This window comes from Zosterops lateralis, assembly GCF_965231275.1.
Source record: "Zosterops lateralis genome assembly, chromosome: 7".
Taxonomy (NCBI): domain Eukaryota; kingdom Metazoa; phylum Chordata; class Aves; order Passeriformes; family Zosteropidae; genus Zosterops; species Zosterops lateralis.
Genome location: NC_139767.1, coordinates 26,151,972 through 26,175,144, shown reverse-complemented (window position 1 = coordinate 26,175,144; position 23,173 = coordinate 26,151,972). Strand labels below are relative to the sequence as shown.

At 45.3% G+C, this 23,173-nt stretch overlaps 1 protein-coding gene across 2 annotated transcripts in view; it reads right to left on the bottom strand.

Moving 5' to 3' along the window:
• Positions 1 to 1,186: 1,186 nt before the first annotated feature.
• Positions 1,187 to 23,173, bottom strand: part of MRAS (muscle RAS oncogene homolog) — a 38,195-nt gene continuing 16,208 nt past the window's right edge. Inside the window, exons 2-6 of one of the 2 annotated variants that reach the window (XM_083865191.1) lie at positions 18,630 to 18,843; positions 9,810 to 9,963; positions 6,567 to 6,666; positions 5,180 to 5,259; positions 1,187 to 2,150 (exon numbers count right to left, since the gene is read on the bottom strand). In XM_083865191.1, the coding sequence (XP_083721317.1) occupies positions 2,051 to 2,150; positions 5,180 to 5,259; positions 6,567 to 6,666; positions 9,810 to 9,963; positions 18,630 to 18,822 (627 nt within the window). In that variant the 5' untranslated portion in view covers positions 18,823 to 18,843 and the 3' untranslated portion in view covers positions 1,187 to 2,050. The remainder of the gene's footprint in view (positions 2,151 to 5,179; positions 5,260 to 6,566; positions 6,667 to 9,809; positions 9,964 to 18,629; positions 18,844 to 23,173) is intronic. The other variant, XM_083865192.1, reaches the window with a different exon arrangement.

Here is a 23,173-nt window from a genome sequence, read left to right as displayed (position 1 = left end):
AAGGACCAGAATTTGAAGTGGATGGCTTCAGTTGCTGCAGTTCTGTTCAGCCAGCACTGGGAGAAATGCTGTGATGGTTGGGAGCCACATCTCAGCTGACACAGCACGTTGCTACTTCTCTGAAGTGTATGGCCCACATCCAACCTAAGAGACTGTGAGAGACACTTCTTTCCAATACCCCCCTGCTTAATCCATCCCCAGCATCTGTCACCACACCAAAGGGGACAGAGGCAGCAGAGCCAGCATTACCCTAAGCAGCTTGCTGAGCCAGCCACAGGCTTTTGCCATCTTCTGGCTGTGATGAAGACTCGACAAATTAAGAACATGTTTCCATTAGCCTCATTCACCTGAAAAATAATCAGCAGCCAACTCGCTTCTAAAAAGTGGCCTGGCAAAGCGTCAAGAAATGAAATCTGGTGGCAAATAGACAAGTATGGACAACTAAGGTTGTTATGATCCATCATCTTGGATGGATCTTCAGTATCCAACACCAGGATTTTCTGAGCTCAGACACAGAAACCTCAGGCATTCATACTCTGCCAATATTTTAAGTCATGCCCAGAAAGCATATTTGAATAAGATTCAAGCTGATGAAAAGCAAGTTGCTACTTTTAAACAGGTTTGGTGACCATGTGAATGGAGCCAATGGATTCAATCCAGCAGATGACATTCCATTAAAGACAAATTTGCCACTGCAGCTCTTACTGCCAGGAAAGGTGTGAAAGAACACGTGGCCCCTCCAGGATGTGCACAGCCATATTTCTGGTGCTACAGATGGCAGTTTGAATGCTTGCAGGTTTTTTGCCTCATCCTTTCATAAGGCATATTTAGTCTTTGCTGTTTTCAGGGAGACATTTTAGATACAGTCAGCTTATGAAGAGACACATCCCACTTGAATAATTTTAAAAACACCTCTTCCTTTCAAGTCACCAACTTGGCAAAGGAGGGAGGAGGAGAAACATTGAGCCAAAGTCCATAAACAGATTTTTTTCCTGTGTGTGTGAGATGAGCCTGGGAAAAGCAAAACAATTAATCTACCCACAAGTGGCTTTGCAGGGAAAGGATAAGGAATAATAGAGAGCGATTTAGATTGCACCACTTTACATGCATTTATGAGGGGGAAATTCAACACCCAAATAACAAATTCAGTTCAGATTTACTTCCTTTCTCCCTTCCCCTCCACCCCTCTCCCTCAAAAATGACATGCCCTTCCATTTGTAAATTACTTTAATTTAAATACTTCCAGGTTAACAAAATGTCTTAAGTCTGACATGTCCAAAGTTACAAAACAGAAACAAAACCTCTTGACAAAGGGTAAGAAAAAAAATATAATCCTAGCCCAAACCTCCTTTCCTAAACTGGAGTTTATGGTCTGTGAGCTGGCGACTCTCCAGAGTCTGACACAATGTCTGGAGCACCCAGAGCAGCTGGAATTAATTTTCTTCCTCCAAATCTATGCACTTTCATATGAAGTTGTGTTTTGGCACTGCCGCCCAAGAGAGAGTTCAGTGCAAAAAATCTAAGCCTGGCCGTTGTTTCTTTGCAACCCAACACTCGCTGAGCAAACAACAAAAAGGAAGAAGAGGACAAAAAAAAATTAAGAGAAAGAAAACCCCTTTCCCTTCCCCCACACATACACAGACAACTGTACCAAACAGGGGGGCCATTCAATGGCTGTTCAGAAATGGGTCACAAAGAGTAATGTTTGCAGATAAAACCAACGCTTTTTAACTTCTGCCTTGTTTGTTTGTTTTTGTTTTTTTAATAAACATCATGGAGGCCCCTGGAAGGTGCTGGGGGTGTTTGAGAGTTGAGGTCCTGCTGATCCTGTCTGCCTCCCACTCACACAGCTCCCACGCTGGCCCTGATGTGCAGCCCCTCTCCAGGGTCCGGACCCTTTGAGCTGCCTCCTCCAGTCTGAGCTGCCACAGGGAGCCTGAGGGGCCACGGGGCCTGTGGGCATCAGCATCGAGCTGTGGCTCCTGGCCTGGGCTGGCCCTGGGTCAAGAGGGGAGGAGGGAGGCATCCCAGGCACTCCCAGGGTGTCTGGTCACAAAATCACGCACTGGAGTTTATGGGAGCCTGTGGCTCTGTCCCCTCGCCATTTGGTCTTTTTCTTCTTCTTCTGGCTTTTCTCTGGGATCTGTTGCCTGTTTTGGGAGACAGAGAAGAAAGCAGGCAGGTGAGACATAAGGCTGGCTTGGATCCGGAGCCCTGGGCAGCCTGCAGAGCAGTATCTTGGTGTGCATGTGCATATTTGCATACATATCTCCATATACCCTTCCAGCACTGCGTGGCTTTTCATGCCACACAGCTGAGAACTGCCTGCCTTCTTCAGGAAGGAGGAAAGAAGCCATTAAGGCTAATGGCAGGGATGCATGTCCTGCCAGGGCACTATGCCTCCAGTTGCCCAGGGTGAACTGCTGCCTCCTCCCCTGCCACGGGGGCTGCTCTGGGAAACAGGGATGCTCTAAGGGATGCAACTGTCATCCATTACACTGCTGCTGACAGAGTAGGGAGGAGGATGAGAGAGATTCAGAGAGCACAGTGAAATACACTCTTCTGCCTTTCAGCTGGCATTGCACTTAGCCAGCTGCACTGAGGCAGACTTGGTGATGGAGGGAGGCTAAAAAATAATAATCCAAAAACAGAGTTTGCTGCTGATGGGGCTCTTGCTTCCTCTGAAGTTGAAGACCACCTGAGCACAGAGAATGAGCTGACCCCAGAAAGATGTCCCTGGCTGTCTGAAGTCACAGCCACCAGGAACACACAGCTGAGAGCCCTCCTGCACTGTTCCCTGAAGCTGTGAGAAGCCTCTGAAGCATTCTATTGAGGGCTTCTCCCTGTCCAGTAAGATGAGGCATTGCCCAAATGCCTGTTTGCAACTGCACCCAACTGCAGCAGCTACTCTGCCAGCCCAGCAGTGCAAATCCAGCAGAAGGCTCTGCAGCTTAAACACCCAATAGGCAGCCTGTCGATGTAGATTTTAGTGCAAGATAAAACATACAAACACTGGCAGCTTCCGTAGATCCAAACCTGAGAATCTGATCAGTTCAAAAGCAGCCTTCTTGTCATGTATTATGCCAGGCATTAAACTAAGTGTTCATACCAAGTAATCCAGACCAGGATGAGACATCACTGGGGCATAAATCACTATGGCTTTAGCTTGTGTGTCTCTTACAGCCTCAGGTTCCAAATTCTTGCAACCACCTGAAAAACTCAGCCTGCACTACTAAGACTTTTTTTCAGTGGATATGAAAGCTGGAGGCATGAAAAACATACAACTTTAAAGCTCAAAACTAGAAAGATAAAATTCAGAAAATACTTTAAATCTGGATAAACACTGACCACAAGCTGTTCACACTCTTCTGGATCTGTTTTAGAGATCCAGAAACCACACCCTGGGCCTGCTCAAGGCTTCTGCTGTGACAGTTCCTGTGTGTGCACTGCTGCAGCATAAAAAGGGCATCAGGAAATTTAAAACATCTATAAGGTGGACTCAATCAACCCACTCCTTTCTGGATTACTTCCAGACAACAGTTTCTTGTATGAAGCTAAATAAACTGGGAATCAAGTGCAAGGAGCACAAACAGTGCAACCCTGAACAAGCATCCTCACCCTGAGAGCTCACAAGGGCTCTGAGGAAGCCCTTCATTTGCAAAGCACTCCATCAATGACAGTTATCAGGGAGCTGAAATTTACATTTTATTTGAAAAAGCTCACTTGAGAACCAGGAAAACAATACTTGATGGGTGATGGTACCCTTGACTGTAGACAGTTTGTAACATCCAAAAACCAAGCAGAGCTGCTTTGCGGCCAATGACCAGCCAGATCACACAGCATCTCCCTGCTCTCTGACTTAACCCGAGTTCCAGCTCTTGTGAACATTTCTTGTGCACTTGACATCACAGAGAGTTCCACCTGGCTGGCAAGGACTTTCACAGTAGCTACTCAGGAAACTGAGGTGTACCACTTATTTTTGAAGCTATGGAGTGCATTTTCAGGGCTTGAAATTAGTAATGCTTCATTACAATACTCCTTTCAGCCTGTCTGGAGTTGTGTTATGTAAAGAAAGCAAACAAAGCCTTTCCATCTTATTTTGGCTGTTTTCCTTTCCTGCAGAGCAGAATAGATGGTAGTAAGAGCCTGCTGCAACACAAAAGTAATATCTAGCCAGTTAATACTGAGTTACAGAACAGTTGGGAAAGAGCTTGGGACACTTCCAACTCAGTTCTCCAAAGACTTTCTGCCCTCTGCTTTTGAGACATGAGGGAAGAGTGGGCAGTACCATCTGCTTTTGATGGAGGCTGGCTTGAGGCTGTGCTAGGATATTCACAAGTACAGATATGCTGTGAATAAATGCCTTGTGGTTTAATTGCCGGGCGAGGCACTTTGACTGCACGGCAGGGAGGAGCACGATTTCAGCTCAGCGCCCTCCCAAAACATGAAAAATGAGGGCCCAGAAAATCTGGCAGACAGCTAGTGCCAGAAAAACAAATCTTCTCAGAGAGAACTGAGGTTATCAGCTGAGATGCTGGGATGTGTGTGCAGCTCTTTTCCTGCAGGGGAGCCGGGGTTTGGGAAGGCAGTCCCTCCCTGCTGGCAGCCAGAGCAGGGTTCGCTCAGAGAGCGAGCGTTTGCCAAAACTGGGAACAAACCTCTGCAGTCTGAGGAAACCTGGGGCTCAGCCATTAGGTCATGCAGTTTCTCATACAAAATGGCTTATTTTTTTCCATTTAGCGAGTAGAAAATGTTAGAAGTCACCTACAACATTAGAATTTTGTAGAATTTTTTTGCCAGTCCTTTGTAACTACTGGCAAGGCAAGACCCTGAGAGGACAAAACTATGAAAACCCAAAATACTGGTCAGGAGCGTTCAATGCCAGCCTTTTAGAGCTGATCATTATAGTAGGCTTTGCACTGTTCATCGAATAAAAAAAAATTCATTATGGCCACAGGTACTTCTTACTGTGCCTGGTACTGATGTCCTGCACAGGTAGCTAGCTAAGTGCTAGTAACATACCTAAGCAGATACAGGACAAGAAAGTTAATAAACACCAGAAATATCCTACCCCCAAGAAAACCTGGCTCCCCAGAAATTGGCTCCTGACTCTCTGGGCCATGACTCCTGCACATCCCATATCCATGGGCAGTAAGAAAGGGAGGAGTTTGCAGCTTACCTTATTACCCTCACGAGATCATGAAAGGCCTTGTCCACATTCAGAGGTGGGTCCTTGGCACTCGTTTCTATATAGGGAATCTGGAGGAGAGAAGTTTATCATGAAGGAGATCAGTAACAGCCTACGTGTTGGGATAATACCAGTTTCAAAATGAAAAGCCTAAAGGCTGGAGAAACGGGCTGCTAATACCACGGAAATACAGGTAAATAAAAGGTTGCCATGACACTGCTATCAACACCCTCACGCTTGCAGCAAGGTCAGAGAGTGCTTACAAAAGGTCTGGAATAAGCACCAGGCTAAACAGCTGCTATTGGAGCTCTGGGTTTGGGGGAGAATAATCCCAGACTTTACGTCGTCAGATGTTCTTTCCCCCCTGAGCTGTGCTCACAGACATGAAAATAGCCGAAGGTTGTTGAAAGACCAGCACTTGCCAAAAATTCTTGCTTGCCACATTTTATTGGGACTACTGCATGAATATTTCATGACTACAATTCCCCTTCAGTGTAAAATGATCTTCCCCTTCAAAGTCTGACAGCCAGATGGGGCCTCCTAGAGTGCCTGTCCAGCACACTGGCAGATTTATAAAACTGCCTCTGATAAGGTATTTTCATGCAGGGCCTTTTCCAAGGCGTGTGTATGCAGATGGATACAACATGCTGTGCTGCAGTTTAGGTGTCCTGGCTCTGACAGAAACCAGATTCCTTGGGGAGAGGGGGAGTGAACCTGCCCTGCCAAACTCCCATCGTGGTTTGCTCAGAAACCACCACACAGCTTGTCCTTTAGGCACAGCAGGCTGCCAAGAGGTCTCAGGCTTGTTTGCCTTTAACCTTTCCATTCAGTTCCACCTCCTAAGGGAGACAACAACTCTGGGTATTCAGGGCTGCTGAAGAGGTAGGTAGTGGAGCAGCATGTGTTCTACACCCATCTAAGACCAATTTCTCAGGCTAAACTAACAGCATGAATAATGCAGATCTAAGATAGTGGGCCAGATTTATATAGGCGTAACAACCCTGTTAACTTCGTTATCTTTAACAAGCTCAGGAACCTGGATGTACCTCCTAATGGCTGACTCTGCCTTTTCACTCCAGGAGAGTGCACTTTCTTCCTTCATCCTGAACACTTCTCACCACTTTCAGACACCTTGTACATAAGTCTTAGTGACGGCCACAGCCCTGCTACAGCCTGATGCACAGCAGAGTTCTGGTTTCAGTGATGAATTTGCCCTGCTGAAAGGAAACTGCATAGCTGACTACTTCCTAGTAGTCAAAAATGTATTTACAAATGTTTAATTGTAAGCCTTAACTCAGCTCCTAATGAGCACAGATTTCAACTCTGAACGCCTGTAACACAATTTTCAATAACCCATTAAATAATCCCGTCAACTTACGTTATGTTTTGTTGCCATTTCTCTCCCCTGTTCTCTTGTAATTTTCCGTAAGTGCATTAGATCAACTTTGTTTGCCACCAAAATCATTGGAAAAGACTCCCTGGAAAAAATCAAAACCATCACCCAAATATTAGCAGACTACAACATAAATTTCACTTTTTGATGCTGACATCATCTAACATTTTCAGCTACAGACATACCACATATGTGTAAAGAAATATAGAGAAAACTCCCAGGCTGTGCTATACATATGTTCATATTGTAAAAATTTACTTGACAAGTTGCATGCATGCACACATTCATTGTTATTTGTAGGGACTTCAGGAACTTATTGTCACCATTTTTTCAATGCCTGATGATAACTAAGCCTGAAGACCCGACTAGGTGAAGAAAGATCTAGAGAATTAGCCAGAAAATCAACTGAGACATAAAGACAGATCTTGGACAGGAAACCGTGATTCTTTTGTAGCAGTTAAGGCATCTCAGTAACCGCATATCTTGGCAAGATACTTAGGGATGATGGAAGAATTGGAGTAATTTCATTCCTGGTTATCCACTGAGAGCAACTGTGGGGGAAGGAAAGATTGACTCTGGGAGCTGGTGCTTAGAGGGGCATTAAATGGTGGAGAAAATGAGTGGGAGCAAAAAGATGCCCATCAGATGTTACCTCAAGACAAACTGAGCTTGGCAGTGGTAGCTGGAAGGAGGCTGGAGGGATTGGCTAAGCCTCCAATACTACCTACCATCTCCTGTTTCTAATCCCAGAAAAAATACCAAACCCATCTCCCTCTGTAATAATACTCAGTATTTCCTTAACTACCAGGCATGTAAGTGCCTGTCTTCAGCCACCACGTAAGAAGAGATCAATCTATCCACAGCATGTCCTGTGCAAGGCTCTCCCTCTCTCACCCTGCAGAAAGCTCCACTGTGCCAGTGATAATCAGAACCAAGGTTGGGAGCCATGGGAGGTGTTGGCAGTGCCCTTCTCTCCTCTGGAGAGAGCAATCAGCTGCTGCAGGGCCTCTTAGGCACTGCTGGGAGGGAGGAGGTCCCGTCTGATCACTGACAGTTACAGCAGTATTGTTGTCTTATATTTAACTTTAAACCCTCCTAAATGATCCCAGTGTTCTCTGCTGTAAGAGAGCTGATTTTACTGGGGTAAGGAGCAGCTGGCCATACTCACTTCTATATAAAACACTTCCCTGGGTAACTCTGGATTTTTAAACAGCATTTCTGGGTCATTTTTCATCAAGATGATAAGAGCTTCATCTTCCCTTTGGCATGTTGCCCCATTGCTCTGGCTGGAAAAATACTGTACTGCACTCTGCATTTTAAATGAGTCTTAGAGTTATTCATTCTGATAATGTGACCATGATTTAATGTTAATACCTGAGCACTGATATATTTTGACTCTGATCCTTCTGGAGCAAAATATTTGCTTGTCTGGATTATTTGATTGCTTTCTGGCTTGCAGCGCATTGATTAGAAAGGGATTACTTTTGGATGGTGTTTCATTTGCCTTGTTTACATCAGGCATAAAACTCTATGGGGACTTTGTTCCCTATTGTAAGCTGTACAACTGCTGGCTGAACAAAGCTGCTACAGTTGGACATTTTACTATAATGAAGGTTGCGGAAAGAAATGGGAGGAAGGCTTTGAACAGCCCTGCTAACACAGCAGTCTGCAATTCTTTTGGATTTTAAGCTGCCAAAACTGCCTGCCAGACTGAAAACCAGAGTGATGCTCTGCTCCCAGCTACCTGTGGGTTTGGCAGGTTTTTTTTACTCATTCTGCTCCTACTGCTGTGATTTTCTGACCGCGCTCAGGTTTTGGATGAAGCATTGATACGCTCCTCACGCTCGGAGTGGCGCTGAGCGGGGAAACACAAACAACCTCAGCAGCCTGTTTCACTTCCTGCCTCTCACACACTGCTGCAGCATTTGCACGTTGTGTGGAGGGTAAAAGTTTCAGTCCAGAGCGTACAGTGAACACCACATCTTATTTTCACCAAGTTAAATTAGATAAAATCAGCATCACATTGGGGCAGGTTACAGGAAATTCCGTCCCGTCTCCTTCAGCTTTTAGAAACAGATTTACTTTGCCCCAAGCTAAGCCAGCAGTGCTTTTAGACTGCTGTGATCTGAGAGGCTGACTGACTGACAGTCTTCTTCATTTGAATGAAATCAAAGGGTGGTTTTTCCTTTACTTTTCACTCTTGTGGGCTACACTTTGGATGCTTTACTGGAAGAGCTGTCAGCTGTGAACCTCACATGATACGAGTCCACCCTTCCTGTGGGGAAGTTATTCAGAGCTGTGAAAGGAAGCCAGCAACGAGGCCCAAACCCTCTGGTGACTTTTCTTGATGACTTCCATAATTAAAAGTCATTATGAATGGAAAAACTAAGTGTTTCAAAGCTGCAGACATATAAGGCTTAATTCACACCCCACCCAGTGAGGACGGATCCATTGCCTCTTGAACCAGGATGGGAAGAGGGAGTTATCTTGAAGATAAACCAGCAGCTTCCCCACACTCTGCCAGGACATATTTATTTACCATGATTAAACTCCCATGCTACCTTCTCCCCTGCACATGCAAGGAGGAGAGAGGCGACCTGTTTTGCTGTCTCCTCAGGCACAGACAGATGTTTTATTCTGTGCAACTTTTTGCTGCAGAGCACAGTACATTAACTACATTACACCCCTGGTAAGAAATACAGTTCTTCCAGCACAAGATTTTCCCCTTCAAGACACTTGTTCACACCCCCAAATTACACAGGGCCTTTCAAGGTATGTTTGCCACAAGCCAGGGAAAGGAAGATGGTGCCAGTGCACAAAATAATTAGGACCAAGTGCTTGCTGACTCCCTGCTGGTGATCCCAAAGTGCCTGTACTGTGCACAGAGCATCCTTGCCCCTCTTCAGAGCTGAGCTGGTTACCTTCAGGAGTGCCTGATCTCCCTTTGTCATACTGCTCTGTCAGACCATTCTGGCAGAAGTTTCTCCCTTCCAGATGCATTTTCACTCCATTGTTACACTACTGACCCTTTCCACATTGAAAGCACTTCATGCTTATCGGAATAAGTAAACCACTTCTTATTCACCACACTGAGGTCCACAAATCCCACATAAGGATTTGTCTCAGGACACCCAGAAGGCAGAAGCTGGGGTGAGATGTGCAGCCATGCCCCCAGGATGGATAACAGGAGCCTAGTGGGTCAGGCAGTGCCCGGCCAGTGACACCCACCTGTCCTTGACCCTGAGGATCAGCTGGTGGAACCGGTCCACGTGCTCGAAGCTGGCCTTGTCTGTCACTGAATAGACGATGAGGAAACCATCTCCAGTCCTCATGTACTGCTCCCGCATTGCGCTGAACTCCTCCTGGCCTGCTGTATCCAGAACTAGGACAGAAGAGACAAAGGTTTTTAGTTATTGTGAGGGACCTGTAGCTGCTGACACCACTGTGTGTCCTGTGGCCTTTCTGCCTCTGCAGGGCTTGCTCAAAGACTAAGATCTGATGAAATCGAGTTGAATGGACAAGAGGGTTTCTGTCCCAGGCCTCACTCATCCTTGTGTGCCTAAGCTGGGAGCAGATGAAGGGGAAAATAACTGTGTAGATTTCATTTTCCTTTTCCAATACCAAATACTGATCACTGAATTTGGAGAGTTGCTCCTCTGGCAAGATATGGCTCAAAGGATTTCACAGCCCTCCCAACTTTTCCCTCTCCCAGCAAAGAAAACCCAAGACAGGAATATTAGCTAAAAGCCAGTTTAAATATCAGGGATAAACTACAAAAAGCATGGTGAAGCAGAGCTGGGAGACAACTCAAAATAATAGCTACAAGCATTTTCCCTTTCTCAACAGCTGGATATCATTTCTAGACAATTTTGTCCTTTCAGAGTGAGCCTTGGGGAACTCCCCTTAAATATTTAGTCCCAAATGGTGTCCTAATACTAAGGATGTAACTAAAATAGAGGAAGAAGCTTTAAGTGCCTTGCATATCCAATATAGTGATCACATTTCTGTGAATAAATCCATGCTTAAATCCTCTAAAACACCTCAGTTGTGACAGCCACTCAGATGCTGTTCCCCACTAGATTAAACTTAATGGCAACATAACTCACTGGTTCTCCATGGATCTGTCTCGCAGGGAGCCCCTGCAACAAGCTACTCCAGCCTTCTGGGTAAACCCCACAAACTGATACACACATCAGCACTAGTTCCTGAGCCCCAGCTTTGTGCACAGCCAGGATTTTGACTGGCAGGAGAAGGGTACAAGAGGAGTTCATCAGTTTAGGCTATGCCAGTACAAACATGGGGTGCATCACAAAGTGCATCAGCTGCTCAGATGTACTGATCCTAATGCATCGTTGCACCCCAGACGCAAATGTGGGACCTTCATGATGACTGGGAACATTTTCACATCCCAGTCAACTGGGCTGGGTGGGAAAACTGCTTTGCCTCTACTGTACAGCCATGGAGTAAACATTTGCTGCCCACAAGTGATGGGGAAAGCCCAGGGCAGCTGTGGATGGAGACAGTGGCAGGAACATCCTGCTGACAGAGCAGCAGGGCTTGATACAGGTTTATCTAGTCTGAACAAGCCCACAGACCCAGCAAGGTGCTCCCTGTAGGGGTAAGAGCTCAGACTGCCCCAGTTTCCAGATGGGACCATGATAAAGACACTTTGCTGCATCAGCATAGGTGGGCACAGGTGGACACGCTGCACATCACAGCACACCCCACAAGCCAGCCACGCACCTCCACTGCATATCTGGAGGAGAGACAGCTACACTGGAAGGCCTGGAGACCTTCCTTGGTGATGGCAGGCCCTTTAAAGCCTTCAGCCTCATTTGTTCTCCTGCCTTAACTGGTGTTGAATGTCTGTTTTCATGACTCTTAGGGTAAAAAAAAAAAGAGCTTCTAGGCTCTTGCAAAGATCCTGAGATTTAGGCTTATTTGCCAAGATTGGTGGAAAGTCACCCGAGTCTCTTCATAGCCTTTTATCCTGCTCCTCCCCTCTAAATCTAAGAAACAAGGGTCTCAGTGCAAAGGCATTTAGGCTATGCTTAAGGACTGTACAAAAAACCAAAAACAAAACAAAACAAAACAAACAAACAAACAAAAATCCAGAAATAAAAAAACAACCAGAAGAGACTGCATGTGCTGGTAAATTTCTATGCCCTGGGCAGAACTGCTACCATGGAATAAGGCCAGAACTCTGGAACTCTGGAGCTGGGACAGAAGAGGAAATTACTCTCTCCTACCTGCCCAACCTGTATGGAGAGGCTGGGCTGCCCTCATCTGACTCCTGCAGCAGCTAGACAAGGTGTCAGGGCAGGGCTGAGAGCTGACAACCAGCACACAAACCCAACTTGTGGTGGAGTGGGAGAGCTCCCTCACTGAGAGCCAAGCCCTCCTTCCCTCCCTCCCCCTGAGACAGGGCAGGTGCCCCAGCACAAGCTGCGGGCAGGAAGGTGGGGATGGATGTGCTGTATCCTGCATGATAATTTGCTTAGGGACTCCCCCTTGCTCTAGCACATTTGCAAACTTCCCATGAAACACATAAGAAGCATCCAGCTCTGCCTTTGGACCCATCAGCCCATCCGCAGCTGCTGCCCCTCCAAAGCTCTGCATCCCCTGGGAGAGGGGGCAAGCCCTGGTGGGGGCTGTGGGGATACGCCACTGCATGGGGCTCTCTTACCTTGCCTGGATCTTGGCCACCACACTATAGACAGGCAGAGCTGCTGTGTCAGCAGCTGCTATTTAAAGGGAATTTACTTGCAGCATTGATAAAAAGGTGAGCAAGTCCAGGCAGCATTTAAAATGGCAATTTGAAAGTGCAAGTAAAAGAAGTAAAAGACACACAGCAGTGAAAGTTAAGGTTAATCTCAGATGGGTTTCATACAAAGTTAAGCATCGTGTAAATGGCCAGAGAAAGTTCTTGTCTTAACTTTAAATGTGCTCCTCATCAAGGTAGAACTCCCAGCTCAACACTTCTGTGCTTTCTGAGCTGTAAACAACAGAGGAGAGTGACCTGTATCCTTTGTAGGCAGGACAGGACCACCTGAGAAACACCAACAAAGAGCCAGATCTAAGTGGCTTTGCTTGTGTTATCTTGTGGCATAAAAGCTTCAAGAAGACTCCTACCTACAGAAATGGGAAAGTAGCAAGGAGAAACCTTGGGAAGGGGTAAACTCAGAAGGTGACTGGCATCCCAAAGGGATAAGGAGATTCAGCATGTTAGCCAGCACTCACCTTCATGTAAAATTCTTGTTTCTACAGACAGGATGCCAGAAGACAGAAATAGCAATGAGTAAAGAACTGTGAGCTGGTACACTTTAAACCACCAGTTGCCCCACTGGCAGCACATAAATGCCAGTATGGAAACAAGGCTGGACCAAAGCACAATGGGTTTCTCCTACCTCATTTTTCCAAGAACTGAAATCAGACTCATAGGCTGCACAGGGCATTGTCAGGGATTTCCAACAGAAAACTTGGTGAAGTTCTCACAAATTTGACCAAAGAAGCAAGGAGGAGCAATTATGAAAGCATTTGGATAAGCTGAAGGAGAGAGAAGCCGAGGATGATGTCTGATGTAGGAACAGACATCCAAAGAGGGCAAAGCCATTTACAGCTATCATGAGACCAGCTGGAGACTAAACTAAGAGCAATTAGGCTGTGAGAGCCCAGCAGGAAGGTCTCCTGCTTTGCAGGTAAGAGGTTGCTGAGTGAAGAGATGGCCTTTTCCACCTTCCAGTGGATGTGACCCCCAGCTGCTGTGATGAACTCCTTGCTAATTGAATCCTGCCCCTTTAGAGCTCTCCACACCATTTTCCTGTGAATCCTGATGGGTTATGCAAGAGTGCAGCTGCCTAGAGAGCACTTCTGAGCAGGCACAGGAGCCCAGGAATACACAGGAATTTGTGGTCCAAAATAGAAGCCCTTAGTGCTTCAAGGTGTATCATGTGGCAATCTCTGCAACCAACAGTGCTCCAAGTGCCCATCCAGAGACAAAGGCACTTGGTGAATCTAAACTAAGGGCAGAGACACACTGTGAACTCTAAGTCAACAAAGGCATTGCTTTTTCTGGAGCCTAGGGTAGATTCAGTTCAAACACAGCATTCCCAGCCTTCGAGGAGCTCAGATCTGGTTGTGCAGGTGAGTATTTCTCTTTTCATACCGAGGCAAAATTTCCTCCTGCATCTTTACCTTTATACTGACAGGCACCTGAGTGTATAGGTCACCTCAAGAGTTTCTCCACTGTCCATGACATCTAGAGAAGATAAAGATGAACTGACAGGCACGTTAACTCATTTTCTCTTCCCTCAGCCTTTCGGTTTCACTGCCCTGCAGCTTGGTACCTAAGCTCATGGGAAAATTTAACTTGAATTGCCAAGTCAAACTATCGAGTCTCAGGCTGAAGAAAGCCACCTCCACAGTGTCTGTCTTCTCCCATCAGCAGCGCCGTGGGAGAGGGCACTCCTATCAGCCACTGGCTTCAGCTGAGAATTGGTGTTCTGGGCACTGCACAGTGGGTACTGGGGTCACAGCTCCTATTCTGTATACCCACACCCTCAGTCACCTTGAAGAGGTATGAGGTGCCCTTGCCACGTGCAAGGCAAGGCAGATGCTTCACTCAGTCACTCTGATGCTCCTGCTCTTTCTCAGACACAGCCACGCTGCCCCTGGCATGACAGCTTTCCTCAGCAAAAAACACATGATAAGAAAACACTGGGGCTTTTATGAGCCCTTCTTCTGTGCCCTAGCTAAATACACAGATGTTATAACATGGAAAACCCAAGTACTTGAATTCTTGCCCTTTCTTTAAGCAAAAAGAAGAGAGAAGTCTTCAGGAGAAAGGCTTCCACATCAATAAACAGAATAAAGATGCAAGCCCTTAAAGGAGCTCTTTCTCTAACAAAGGGCAAGTATTCAAAGCCTTATGTTTTCCATCTTGCAACATCAAAATTTTCCTGGCAGGAAAAAAAAAATCCCCACAACCCAAGACAAAACCCCCTCTTTCATGGTTGCAAAATCCCAGCAATTAAGGGAGGGGAAATACTGTACACACAAATAAAAGAATGAAAGTACAAATTTAACTTGAATTTTAATGCTCTCAGTGATGCTACTGAAAGTCTAAATTAACAAAAATGAGAAGAAAGTGAGCCACAAACCAACCCTTCTGCCTGCAAATCTGAAGTGACCTTTGGTATCCCTCTGGCCTCATGGCTGAGCTGATCTCAAGTTTCCCAAGAAGAAAAGCAGACAGTGTGCCCAGGGATGACTAGCAGCAAAAACTCTCATCAAAAGGGTTGCAAGAGATACACAAGTGAGAAGGGCAGAGAGAGTGTGGGGGAAGGAATGGAGCTTGGTATGACTGTACAGGGGTGCACACCAGGCTCTGCAGGTCCAGCCCAGCACAAGGGCACCCCAGGACTGGGAGGAGGTCTTGGGAAGAGAACTAGAAGGGAAACTGAAGCTCAGGAGCAGAGAGACAACTTCTAGGCTATGAGAGTTTAATCATACTAGAAATCATACTAGAGAAAGGAAAGGGAAGAGAAGGGGGACCACAGCTTCCTTTCATCCAACACAATTACTTGTTTGGCCGGTACCAATTGGCACAGCCCTACTGACAGCTAAGAGTTCAGCCCAATTCCCCAATAAGGCCAAACCATGTACTTGTGGTGATCTCTTCATCTCCCTTTGCTTGCCACCTTTTTATCTCTGTGTGGTGCATGAGCCGTAAGGAATTCTGAACCATAGGGAACTTTTTTTGCCATATTAAGGTATTCCAGTTTTGGCTTCACGCCCAGATTAATAAATCCAGACTGGCATTTTGCAGCCACACCAAAAGTAATCCTTTGCTACTTGCTAAATTAGCCAGCACATAGAAAAGAGTGTACAAAATTAATCACAGCAATGCAATTGGAGGAAGAGCTAATCAAAGCACATTAACCCTGGCCCCCACTTAATTCTGACCTCATGTCTGTACAGCACCTGTGAGTGCATTTCACTGAGCACAGCTCTGTGCTGATTTCAGCACAACCATCAGGGAATAAACCAAGATAACATACGCAGAGAAAATTGGAGGCTGATCCTAAAGCCTCATTAGAGTGGCAGCAACCAAAAAATGGGCTAGCCACAAACTGCCTGTGCATTTTTGATTCAGGTTAAGTGCCCTCTTCCACTCTGTAACACTTGTCTTCCAAACACTGCATCAATGGTCTTCTAAAGCTGGCATAAGGTCAACAATAAAGTGGTTTTGTGTAGTGTGGAATATGGACACTACAAACACAGGTCCCACAATCTTCTGAGAGGCAGGGAACTATCACAGACAACTCTGGTGAGAAAAATAAAGAGATGTGCCCAAGCCAAAGAACAAACAGGTAAAAAGATTTTGGATGTAGCTTTTGCTCCAAGATTTAAAATAAAACCCTATTCCATTTCAGTCTACTTTCAGTGAGAGATTTCAGCAAAGGAAAAAAAATGCAAGTCAAACATTTCAGCATGCAACCAGTTAGTGCTGTTGAATAAATGTGGGTGAAGGTCTTCATGGAGGGAAGCCAAATGCTTTATGCAAGCTGGCTAGCAGAAAGGTTTTTTTTTGCAACATAATTGCTGGTGCAGTTACAAAATGCTTGAGATGCTTTGTACAGAACTGCTCAGGCAACAGCCTGAAAAAGGGTGGGCTGTTTCTCTTTTTTTTTTTTTTTTTTTAAGTTGTTGGATGTCTATGTATTTGGTTTTTTTAAAATAACAACTGTTTCTGAAAATTTCAAAACTTATAGAGCCCCTCATGCTATATCCTCACTTGGTTGTTCATGTTCCAAAACTAGTTCCTATTTTGGGGGTGGGCAGCTGCTTCTGCCCACCAAGCACTGCATGAAACCTCAGCTTGTAAAGGCTTTGGTCATAATAAAGAACAACTGGAAAGCCCAGGATTTATCATGAGGCATCTTCACCCTACTTATCATGTTTGTCCCTAATTTTATACTGTAAGTGATTCATGTAGCCACAACAAGAGCAGCTGTCCCAGTATATGGTGACCTCTGGGAATGGCCTAGATCCAAAGCCTGTGACAGAGAACTGAGGCAAATGACATGAGTGTTAGTCAGTCTTGGTGCCCTGTTTCTGCTGGGCAGATGGAAAAAGGCCACATCCTTTTTCAGGCAAGAATATTGCCTTTCTTCCAAAATTGTGATTGTTCAAAGTCTCAAGTGGTAGGAAGGAGAAGCAGCTGCAGTTTCACTCCTCTGGCAGTGAAGCATCTGTGGGCACACAAGCCCTGGAAGTCAGGGATTCCCAACATGCCATTCAAGGCCACAGCTGAATTCAGTTCAGCCCAAGCACAGCCATTGAGCTCCATCTGAGCAAAATAAATGCTTTTTCACTAAAACAAAGGGTTACATTTCTGCTTGTTGGCAAACAATTTCTTTCACCACTCCCACTCAGATCAGGTATGGTTGGGTTTTTTGCTGTTGCTTTGTTTTTGTTTTCCTAAACAAGAATTCCAAATATTCAATAAAAGATGCCTTTCTACTTTTCAATAATTTGCAAAACCAAGGCTGTTTCAGCCAACACCAACAGGTACAGCAGCTGGTACTGTTATATCAGAACATAGGGCATACCAGTGAAGATAAAGGTTGCTCATTTTAGAGGGCTGGATTCTGGACTCAATGAATTTAATTTACAGCAGGACTGGATTTTCTTTTATACAGGACTGCATTTTAAAAATAAGGGTGCATGTATACATCATGAGACGGTTAATTGGGAGCAGATATCTCTAATGCAGATGACAAGAAGAGACATTTCAGCACCGATTTCACAAATACTCCCTCACATCAACTATTAACAAATTCAAATGAACAAATGTTGGCAAGATTAACTTGTTTTGTTGTTTGCTTGTTCTGGCATTTTAATACTGAATAATAGCTGTTCTTTTAAGGACTTTGTGGCCATTTGTACTCACTAAATTATACCTGATAAATCCTTAAGAGCGCAGCTAAGGATCTCAAGTTTCCAGACCAAGCTACCAGTCTTCACAGCAAACCCCACCAGCATCCACATTCCACCACTCATGACAATCCCCCAGCTTTTTGTCCCCACACACCAACGGCACTTATGCAGAGACACCAAAGACCTTGAGCCTTCTTGACAAGAGGGTGGAGGTGGAATTCAGCACAAGTGAGGCTAAATTTAGGTCAGTTATGTTAGTGGCCACATATGTGAACTTGGGTAATCAAGGCACAAAACACTTGCTTGCTTTTATGTACTACATAATTGTTGTATAAAGCAAAACAAAAACTTACATTTAAGAGCAAGATTCCCTTTGTAGCTGTGGTTAGTCTGCCTCATGCAGCACAAATGAATAAGCTGCAGCTTTAGGTAATACAGGGTTTTCTTCTCACCTCCTAATCAAATCACTTTTGTTTGGGTGGTTTTTTGGTGTTTTTTTTTTCACTTGGTGTGTTTCACTGTTGTTGTTTTGTTAAAAAAGAAGGCAGTTTTTCTTCAAAGAACTGAAAACTCTTGGTTACAACAGCTCTCCAGGCTGGTACCCTACCCATATTTAAATGAAACAGGTAATTAAATATAAAAACATCACATCTGAATAACTGGAGTTAAGAGCTGTAATAATTCCTCAATGTCAGTGGACAACAATTCTGATTAAATGTTCTTTCTGGTTATAACCCTCCCTCAGTTACCCACTCACTGTTATTTCCCAGGGGATGAGCTCAACCACAATGAAGTATCATTAGCAATAGCCACCTGGCAGTGCTGTAATTCACCTGCTGCAGAAGCCTACTCCAAATGTCAATGAGGATCTGTAGCTTTTCACAGGCCTGCAAGAAACATTTCTGTGCAGAACTGGAACAAATGCAACTGGAAGCAGAAGCTTTGCTGGAGACCAGCTGCAGACTATGCACTGCAGCTCCAGTTCCTGCCAGCCCACAGCAGAGCAGGAGGGACACAGGGACACAACATGCTGTGGGAGACACTGAGGTCTATTTGTAATTATGCTCAGCTAGAAGGAAAAGGGGATTGTGAGAGTAGCTTGCTTACCATCAAGAATTGCCCATTGCCCATCTATTTCTGTGTGCTTCAGGTAGGAGTCTTCAATGGTTGGGTCATAGTCTGGCACAAAAATCTTCTGGAAAAACTGAATAGTGAGAGCACTCTTCCCCACACCACCATCTCCAACAACCACCAGCTTGTACGTGGGGAGGTTTTCGCTGGGAACGGCACTTGTAGCCATGCTTCCAGTGTGCTGAACCTGCTGGAGAAAGAGACCATCTCCAATCACTCGGCAGCAATAAAAAGAGTGCAATATGCACAAAGCAGCTTTTACCTGCTGCCTAAGTGAGAATGAAAGCAGCTCTAACACCCCAAATCCTTTTGGACAGAAGCAGCAGCACCAACCCCTCCTAACAGCTCTACTCCAACTCAGACCCAGCACTTAAAAATGCAGACAACTGTGCCTTGTTTACTCCTGCCTTGTCTACGAGCATTGCTGATTATCACCAAATGCACGTGCAACACCTTTGCCATCAAATAGCTTTCCTACAGGAGCTGGGTCCACATGGCAATGACAAAAATCACCTTGACTCAGTACCCCTGTCAAGCTCCCAACAGTTTCCTGTTGCCAGTGACCAAACCTCATTGATAAGTCAGAGCTGTGCTATTCCTCACTGCTTAACCCAAGGTATAGCAAACATTAAATGCTGTGTTACATCCCAGGGCCAGATCTGCAGGCAGAACTGGTGGTGATGGATGAAACTGGAGCTAAAGGTCCAATCCTGGCTCTGCCAGCAGACAAAAATGCACTTAGCTGCTTTCTTCTCTCTCACTTTCAAGTTTGAGAAATAAAAAACAAGAAGGCAGCAGGCCAGGAACAACAGGTGGTTTTTGTTTCGCCATTTTTTTAAAAAAACAAAAAACCCCTCAACCCTGCTGTGGCAGGAAGGCTGGTGCCTGTGGCTGTGACCCAGCCAGGAGAGCAGCTTCCCGGCAGCATGGTCACAGTGCTCCCCTCACCTCAGAGCTGCCTCCTAAAATATGAAAAAATTCCCTGGTTCAAACTGGGCAACAGCATAGGTATGTGGAGAAAGGAGAAGAGCCAACTGTTGCTGACTGGCCCATTTCAACACTCAGCAGCAGAGACTGCTCATTTAAGGAGAAGCCAGGCAGGAGATTCTGTACTTGTAAGTGCCCTCCACCCACCCACCCACCCACGGGCAGCAGTGATGCTGACTCAGATCACAGAGGAAACAAGTGGCCGTCTCCCAGATCTGAATGACCATTGCATTTTCTGGGAGGTCTTTCACACACTTAAAGAGAAAACAATAAAAAAAAAAAATCCATCATAATGATAAGGCTAAAGACAAGGCAGTTGATTTTCTTGGTATCAGCTTTCTTGAAAATACTGTTCAGTGCAGCAGCAGCTTGTGGTGACACTTTCTGCAGAAACCCGCTCCCAAGACATTCTGGTTTTGCCGGTGCCCTTTGGGCTGCAGGTGCTGGCAGGGCTCAGCACTGAGGTGGGACCAGTGCTCTGAGGGAACCTCCATAAACTTTTGGCTCCCAACCTGTATCCCCAACAACCTACACAAGCTTTTGGAGGCTTTCCCAATAACCTTAGGGAATTATTTTTCATTAAAAAGACAACTTTAACTTTTTCATTCTCAGAAGTCATCAAGCAAGGCTGATGTGCTCTGTGCCACAGAAGCTGATTGTGTTCTTGTCAAAACACAAGAACATAATCCCCTAATCCAGGTTAGTTTCTGATTTCTCTAGTCCCTTTCTCTAAAATCATTACTTGAGTTTAATCCAAAATATTGAACCATAAAAACGCTTTTCCCCTGGCAAACTTGGGAGTCTCATGTTCTTTCACCCCATACCACCTCTAAAAAGAAAAGCCTATAAGGAGACAGAGGATGAGATTGCTGAGTCTAAGTCTGACTCTTGTCCTTTGCTCCAGAAAGTTGAGACAAGCCAACATTTTCAGAGCAAGAAGAAGTATGATGAAGTCTGCTTGTTTCTAAACCACCCTTGGAGGAAATTCTTGAGAATGGCAAGAATTTCCACTGCAAGCAACAGCTGCTGGATGGGGAGAAGACCAAATGAGCTGAGGTTTCAAATAGTCTTACTGCATTTCCTCACAACAACCCCAAGGAAAAGTTTCTTGACCCTATTTTTGAGTAAGCCTCTTTTTCTCTTTTTATGAGACCACACATCAATACAGAGCAGGCTGGGCTGCAGAAAAACCTAAGAATTTCAACTAAATGCCTTATTTTTGCTTGAAAGACCAAGTTTTATTTCTGTGTAATCCTTCTTGGGTCAGATGATCCTCACAGGCTTTTTGAGACACAGACCCTGGCTAAAGCTCTGCCCCTCCTTCCAACGCATTTAATGACTATTTTTTGCTTTGCCCATGGCCAAGATTTCACCCCATCCTTCTTTACACAGCAGAGCAGCTCCAGCCAGGCAGAATGAAAGACTGATTGTTACTGACATGGCGGGGGACAGTCTGTGGATGTGAAAAACATCCTCCGTTTGTGCACGATTTCTGACCTCCTCACAAAACCACAAGCTGCTGCTTGGCAACAAGCATTACATTTTCACTGACATTTTGTGCCAGCCCTTTAACCCGCTCCTAAGAAGCCTCAAGCTTATCTTGCATGAAAGCTCCCCCCCAAAGTCCTAGGATAATGTTTAGCCCATTGTACAAACTGTGTCTCTGCCCAGCATGCTTATTGGCTCAATTGGCATGACCAGAGGTTTGGTCATGCTCTGTGTCTGAAGCACCAGACTACGTAGCCTGGGGAAAACAGCAAGAACTGAATTGAAAAAAAAAAAATTGAAAAAACCCATCAGGAACTATAGGCTGGTTTGTTGAGCACAATTCCCCATATTTTAGATGATGCTAGCACAACAGATGAAAACTTCAGAGTGTCAAAAGGCAGCAAGTTTAGATGCTCCTGCAGGATTGTTTCTACTACTTGTGGAAACACTCCTCTTGCTGCTGAGATGGCAGGTGCCATGCTCCAGCCATGTATGTATGTAAAACCTTCCAAACGTCAAGCACTTCAGTCCCTCTACCCCTCCACCTGCCCTGATAACCAAAGCAAGAAGACAACTCATGCCTTGACAAGATTATAAACTTAACCAGCTCATGAGTCAAACCTTCAAAACAACATATATCATTTCCTGGAAAAGACTAAACACTCCCAAAGGTGCACAGAGCTACAGGTAAGTGCAAAAGACTTGGGCTGATTTTCATGTTTTTGGCAAGAGTACTGACACAGTCCTCCTCAGATGGGAGCAAGAATAAGCGTGTTTGCTGTAGATCTGAGTGGGAAAAGTGAAGCACAAATGTTTTTATCTATTGTCTGAATACAAAGCAGCATGTGGTAATACACTAATAAGCTCTGATGATAACCATCTTACAATTTATATAGTTACTTATTTTGAAGGAGCCAAGAGAAGGATCCATACCCTACACTGACAAATGCCATCAAGGCTTTGGTTTAGTCACTGGCAGGAGGCTGATTTATATAAACATCTTCATACACACTGGCAAGACTGGTGGACTGACAGCACACACCTGTAATACTGAGACAGTCAGAAGTGTGGCTACTTCTGGGGCAGGTGGATGGGAAGAAAAAAAAAGAAACATTGATCCAAGGCCGTCACTGAGGCTGAGCCTCCTCAGCAAAAAGTTGGGGTTTTTTAGGAGGCAGAATAAACTGCATAAAACCCCATTTATCGGTCTGGACATAGAGATGGAATGGAAGAGCTGAGCTATCCCCTTGGAGCAGCCAAGTAGCATAAAAACACCAAATTCAGCTTAGTTTGCATGACTGCCCCACAAAATCTAGGTAGTGTATCTAATCCCCACCCTCGTTACAAAACACTTGCCCTGAAGGCAAAAGTGGGTCTGAGCACAGCTTCTGAGCAGGGTTGTGTCCATGTAAGACAATAATAAAAAATAAAATGGACCCCAGATAGTTGATAATCAATGTGCTGGCACCCCTTTCCCTGGTTCCTGCTCTGCTCTCCTGGAGACTGAGCTCCCAGGGCAAGGAGGCCTTCACAGAAGGTCAGCAAGCTCAGAACCAAGCCCTGGATTTGTAGCAGAGGTTAGTGCAATTAAAGACTCCGGCTCCCTGACTGAGAAGGCCAGCATGACAGTGATTTACAGTCTCCATGGCAACATGCAACACAAATTGCTTAATTCTGTTATGAAACCTCCAGAAAAAGCTACAGCAGGGCCTGTGTAGGAACTACCAAGCTCCCTCCTCCTCTGCTGCAACTCTCCAAAGCAGACAGCTTCAGGGAGCCTATGTCACTTTCAGCAATAGGCTATGATTTAGCACATACTAATGTATAAGCATGGATGCTGATGATTCCATCAGCCCATGGCCAAGACAATTTTCCTATCATCTGCTTGTTTTGGTCCGTGGCTCTTCACCCACGGCCTGCCAGAGCTCTGCATAGCTGAGGATGCTGATCTCACCTGAGGAAGACTATCAGCCACCGAGGCTGCCAACTACTCCCACGGTTGCAATTAAGAACTCTTCCTCTACCCACAGCTCACTCGATTACAC